This window comes from Pundamilia nyererei, unplaced genomic scaffold, assembly GCF_000239375.1.
Source record: "Pundamilia nyererei isolate P.nyererei 1_Seehausen unplaced genomic scaffold, PunNye1.0 scaffold00135, whole genome shotgun sequence".
NCBI lineage: Eukaryota > Metazoa > Chordata > Actinopteri > Cichliformes > Cichlidae > Pundamilia > Pundamilia nyererei.
In genome coordinates, this window is record NW_005187536.1 from 856,329 (window position 1) to 862,934 (window position 6,606).

General features: G+C 43.0%; 1 protein-coding gene across 1 annotated transcript in view; it reads right to left on the minus strand.

The window, feature by feature from the left end:
• The window catches only part of wnt6b (wingless-type MMTV integration site family, member 6b), a 21,818-nt gene that overhangs the window by 6,459 nt on the left and 8,753 nt on the right, over positions 1 to 6,606 (minus strand). Inside the window, exon 2 of the mRNA XM_005743739.2 lies at positions 5,040 to 5,260. Within this exon, the coding sequence (XP_005743796.1) occupies positions 5,040 to 5,260 (221 nt within the window). The remainder of the gene's footprint in view (positions 1 to 5,039; positions 5,261 to 6,606) is intronic.

The following is a 6,606-nucleotide window of genomic DNA, read 5'->3' on the forward strand; positions in this document are numbered from 1 at the left end:
TGTGTCACAACTTAAGCAGACCACACCTTTTTGTTCCTACCATTCGGCAGAAGGTTATAACTGCAAACGTACTCAAATTAAAATGTGTCATCTCCAAAGCATCCCTCCAACTATTTAGAAACACATGTGTGAAACAGCAGCACTTAAATCATTAGTACAATATGGTGATAGCAACACGTGCTGTGTCCAAACAAGCCGAGAGGCCATCCAGATGTCACCAACTGTGCTTGCAAAGCACGACGCTGAGCAGAGGAAATCTCCACGGCAAAAACTGAACATGAAAAGTGTTGTTTGACACGTTTTTCACACATTTCAGGTTTGAGGGCATCAACTAGCACAAGGCAAAAATATCCTCTCTGTAAAAATGGGCCGACAGCATACACGAGGGGGGAAAGCAGAAGGCTTAAAGAAGAGGGAGAAAACGAAGGGAGAGGAGGAAAGAAGCTATCAAAAATTTGATGATTTGAGGCACCCTGTTTCACATTTTCCTCGCAGACATGAATTCCAAACAAATTCCCTGCCACGCTGGGTGTCTGGGCCTGTCTGCGTCTGCTTCGATTTCAAAAAAGTCCTTCTGCAGGATCTACAACATATTATTTTAATCGCTTTTTCATCTTTTAGAGGTCATCATCTAAACGTGATCAGGGACGTCAAGCAAAGCTTAAAAAGGATTACGGCGCAGAGGATCCACGCTATAGGAAAACGTTTGTTTAGGTGAACTGTGGTCATATCGAGTGAGTTTCAAAATGTAAGATCAAAACTTGCTCATAAAAGAAAATCTCTGTCAGAATTTACCCATGAAGTGATTCATACTTTTTAAAAACAAGGAACACCCAGATGGGACAGTTTGAGGAGAGGTGGGGAACTCCTGATATAATCACATATGGTGTGTGGAAATTAACAGTATCTATAAATCCAAACACATATCAGAAGAGACGGGTTGTATGTTGGGGCTGGACTTCAGCAGTTCTCACTCTCACAGGAGGTCGGAAGGCTACATGCTCGTTTCAGGCCCCTCTTCTGTGGAACCAGATCCCATCCTGGATCCAGGAGACAGACACTATCTCTACTTTTAAGGCTTCAAACGTTCCTTTTTGCTAAAGCATATAGTTAGAGCTGGATCAGGTGACCCTGAATCCTCCCTTAGCTACACTGCGATAGGTGTAGGCTGCTGGGGGATTCCCATGAGGCACTGGGTGTTTCTTCTTCACTCACCTCTCTGCATTGAATCATTAGTCATTATTAATCTCTGGCTCTCTTCCACAGCTTAATATCCACGTCCATGCACACAGTGTCAGTTTAAAGGCTCATTAATGTTAAAAACACTGACAGGAAAATAAAACATCCTGAAACCCGTGTGTCAATCAATCAGCACAGAATCTGAATCATATCTGTGAGTCAGCCTGAGAGCATCATTAGTGAGAAGGTCTCAACGTTTCTGACATGATCGACGCTCGGCTTAATTAACGTGAAGCCCCAAAGCAAAAGGCCTTGGTTCGTAACACAGGACAGAATTTCACACACAATTTGGAATATCTCCTATGTGATTACCAGCATCACTGTATGGGGCTGGCTCGCACTGGGAGCCATGCTGGCTCCATGGTCTGTATGTTTTCGAACACAGAGAGGATAATAAAGACTGATGTCAAGAAAGCAGAAGTCTTTGTTTGGGAGATAAGTGTATGTAAGATGTTTATGGCCCAAGAAGAAAACAATCCGATGCACATGCAAAATGAGCCACTGGGACACATCCACACTGTCAACTATCACGTGCTCAAATTTGGCAACGACTCTCATTTTAACACATTTTAGAGCCAAGTCCTACCATTGCTCAGTGCTGCTCCAGAATCCCATTTTTCCCACAGACAGTGTTTGTTGTGCTTCCTTTGTCTGTATTCTGTACAAACCCTGTGAAGCTGAGCGTTAGCAGCAGTCCACAGTCCATGTCCATACTGTGGGGAAATGCAGAGCGATGCCCCACAATTACAGGAGCCGATACCTCACAATTCCTATAAAAATAACTCAAACTAAATCCAGTTTAATCTCCAAGCCTTAAAATGGGCAAAGATCTAGACACAACTTGTGAACCAGTCTGTGGTACTTTCCCAGTTTGTTTGTTTTTGGCAGGGTTTATCTCATGCACCCACAAGTTTCTCAAAGCCCACGTCAAGAACTGCTGACGATGCCAGGACACAATTTCTTTCCGTCTTTTTTAAGACAACGTGCCTCTTGTTGTGTTAAAAGATGGTTTTTGTACCCAAGCAGCAAACAAACATTTACATTTAACGTACGCAGGGAGGTGAGGTAGTAAATGTTGTGTTCACTTGTCTTCCAAACCAGAACACAGGCCCGTCTTCTAGTCCTGTCTAAATTTAGACACTAAAAGCCTTCTGGTTAGGTTTTGCAACAGGTGTTCTGAGTTAAAATTCAGCGTTTCACAGCATTAACAGCATGCTGCAAGGCAACCTTTTTCCCATCTGCAAAAAGCTTTTCCTTCACAGGGACCTGGGACCCCGCAGAGCACATCTGCCTGTGATCGTATGATGCCGATTTCCCATGTTGACTGACTTGTAATGAAATTAATCAGAGCGCCCTGCACGTGATACAAAAAAGGTGGCCAATTTGTTAAAATATACAGTTCTTGACCGAGCTTCAGTCTGTGATGAGACGGGAGTGAGGACACGTTGGCCCTTGTGTCAACGTGTTCACTCATTCAGACGTCTCGCACTAAAGTTTTGAAATGGCAGTGTTTCAGTCATGTTGTGAAATCAGCTAAAACCCCTGTTATATAAACACACAAACACACTAAGTTTTCACCTTCAGCGTTTCTCTTCCATCTGCTGTCTTGACGCAAATCAAAAACTAAACATTTGCACCATGGATCCTTGTATATGCGTTTTCTTTCCATACACCGAGACGAACTGAGTAATAGTTTTCATCATTATATGCACACACACACACACACACACACACGCATGTGCTGCACAGTTATTAATACAAAATAATTCAAAGCTCTTATTCCACCGACTGCAGCTACAGTCGTTCCTTGTTTCCTCAGAGAGTCGTGTTGACGTACAGCAGCGATGCAGCTCAAGATAAATCCTTTTCACAAACACAGCAAGAAATACACAAATGCCATCACTCAGGTCTTTAAACTGCTCTTAGGCTGTTTGCTAAACAGGATTCGAAGCCTGTTTAATAACTCAGTCAGTAAAACACCTTTCCACTGTACACGTGAAAAAGCACACAGATGGATGAAACGTGATTGGTAAGAATCATTAGGATTGGGAGAAAACTCACAGTACTGAACAGTGCCCAGCGAGTCGGCTGCTGGAGTAACCGTAGGTAAAACAAAAGTAGCAAAAATAAGCGAATAAAGCAAATAGGAACACGATGCCTGCGGTGAATCGATGAGTTGGCTGCCACAAACACAGCAGCACAAAATGAGACGAGCAATCAAAGGAGTCGAGGCAGCTTCCCTTTTCAAACCTACGCACGGCGTAGCTGTGCTGCTGTCGCACGTGACGTGACAGAAATCGTGCAAAACGCAGCCTTCGTTTTTCTGCAAATAAAAACTGTCATGAAAGTGTCTCTGTAAGAGTGTGTTGTTGCAGAACTGTAGAGGTCAATGAGGTTAAGCAAACCACTTACAGCCAGAGAACATTAAATATGAAGGCACTTTTATTTTGACATGTAGTGCTACTAGTCTATGATAAACAGCCATTAAGAGCAGATCCAGGTAATTGTGGACAAAGGCTTTAAAGCAGCGGAGCACTTTGGCCTCCCTTATAGACAGCCAGGAATTCATGATTAATTGCTAGTCTGTCTCCTACCGGTAGATTCTTGCCCTTTTCCCTTTTCTCTCCCTTCCTCTCTCCTTCTCTCTTTTTCTCCTTTCTTTCTCTGTCCAACAAGACTGGTGTCATAAATTCATATAGGAGACAAAATCAGTCTTTGGTCCACCTTCATTACAGAAAAATGGCTTTTCTGATGTCACACTGTTATTGAGCTGTAGAGCTTAACAAGAGAAGGCATTGAGAGCATTATTGCATCTATAATTATAAGTTATTAAGGTTAAAAGAAACATAAACTTCTCCATAAACTTCAGTTTCGCAGGTCTTCTGTGTTGATTGTAGGGGTGAGTAAACATATCTGACACATCTAATGGGTATTTGAAATCTCTCAGCCGTGTAATATGTTAGTTATTTTGATTTTGTCTCAGCTGAAAGGAACAAAAATGCCTCCTGATGCAAAAACTTATTGTGTTTACCTTCATTTAGATGGGACGCACTTCTTACTGTCAGGCCACATGAAATCAAAAGTGCTCCAAAAGGGAAACTTATTGGATTTTAATGGCAATCGTGCAGTTCTAGTATGTTACTATCTAGAATTATGACACATCAGAGCCAAACTTCATTTTGCACATCTTCCCCCACTGAGGCAGAAATGAGTTTAATGAAATGTTTGTGTTTCCTTTGCTGTAAATTAATAATACGTGTGCCTTGTTTGTTAACTAAACACAAAGATAAAGGTCCTCTGTAATGCAAGTCAACGGAGAGACAAGAAACTCTCTATGAATCTAATCAGACAAGAGAAAAAACCAACACAGTAATTGCAGAAGACCCAGCAGTGACCCTGCGTCAGTTATATTACAGACTTCAAAGAGTTGGAGGAAGATGTTAGGAGATCTTAGGAAAGATGTTAAGAGAAAGGGCATTCTTAGCTGATCATTTCAGGCATGCCCAATCTGATGAAGAGGAGAGTCAGTCAAGTGTGAATACGTCTCCTCAGACATACAACAGCTGCCCTTGTTTGTTCGAGTGCCATCAGGCAGGCTTCTGACCTCAACTTGATGCAAGGACAGCGGCTATAATCGTAACCCCGCGAAGACACGACAGCTTCAAATTGAATTTTGGCTTGTAGCGCCAGGTAGACATGAGAATGATTTAAATCTTCTTATTTAACTCGCAGCACTACTTCCAACTATTCCTTCAAGACTGCATGCATTTTACTAAGAAGAGGCAGACGAAGTCACTCACCTTGTTGAAGTATTTTCCCAAAGTATTTGTGGTGGCTGGTGCAGTTCCACCTGCGGTACCTGAACTGGTACTGGCACTCCCGGACGCCCAGCCTGGCTCCTTTGGCCACCTCGTTGATGATCTCGGGCTGAGTCTGGCACAGCTCAGCCTGTTTCCCCGCCAGGCGCTTTGCCTTCCTGCAAATGCTGTTGGGGTCCATGACCAGTGGACTGCCCACCGCCCTGTTTGAACAATGTTAGAGAAGAAGAAGAAGAATGGTTTCTAAGCAGCGTTATAACAACAGAGAGTTCACGCGGCTTATCTTGTCACTCGGGAAACTCTGCAATCATCAGTCGAAGAAGGTTTTTCTTTGGCTCCTCTACCCACCACATCTCAGCCATGCGACAATGTGCTTCTTGAATCAGCATGTGGGAGACAACAGCATAGTTTCCCAGAGGAATCCTGACTCTGATGTCAGATTGGCAAGTTTAGATTCTGTTATTGGACTGCGCTCGGAGGAACTGTGCGGTCCTCAAAAAGTTGGAAGTCATGTAGTTGGACGGCTTTTTACAGTTGATTTTGATGCTGCTTAAGTTGATTTTGGTAAACCAGACGGCAGTCTTTCTAGATTTCCTAACGATACAGCCTCTCTGTAGATTTTAGAGACGTTAAGAGCTTTGCTGCTTAAACCACACAGAGTCCTCAAAGCAGCGCTCCTTCAGGGAATCTGCACATATTATATTACAGAAAAGAAGAAGAAAAAAATGTTTAAATGTGTGGGAAAATAAATCAAGCTCGCTTCATGAAGTTTAAATATTTAAAACATTAATATGTATATACACATTTCTTGCATTTGATGAATACAACTGTGATCGTCCTGAGCAGCTTTGACAGATTAGTGTATATAACACAGATAAATAGTTTATTCTAACTCTTAATGGCAAAGGGGGAATTGGCTCTGCCACGTCGAATCACTGCCAGCATTTGTGTACACTTCAGTGTCACTACAGGGAAAGTGACTTTATGAGAGGACTTTATTTCCACTCTTTGCTTTTCTCATCTCTGCCTGCTGCCAGTTTATCCTATGCAGAACACCTACTCCATGCCTGCTCTGCATCTTTTCATGCTTTTTGTCCCTGGATGCCAGCAGATGTGATTCATAAGTTGCGGTTTTACAATTAAATAGGGAGGGAAGGAGAAAGCGAGGGCGAGGAAAAGGCCAACCCATAGTTTTCATTCAGCCTCGTTCCTGTTAATAGCACCTCCTGATATCATTCTTCTGCCTTGAGAGTTTGCTTTAAGAAGCAGAACAAACATGCTCGCCAATTCTCTCCGCTGGCGGTCTGATACCCAGCACAGGCTCCTGCATGTTTTTGTCTATTTTTAGACTGATATAATAATTTAGATGGCAGGCCAACATGTCAGCGGACGACAGAATTAAAAGTATCTTTCACACATAAGAAAGTTCGTGTTAGCCTCTTTGCTGAAAGAGGCGATCGTGGCTCAAGAGTTGGGAGTTCGCCTTGTAATCGGAAGGTTGCCGGTTCGAGCCCCGGCTCCGACAGTCTCGGTCGTTGTGTCCTTGGGC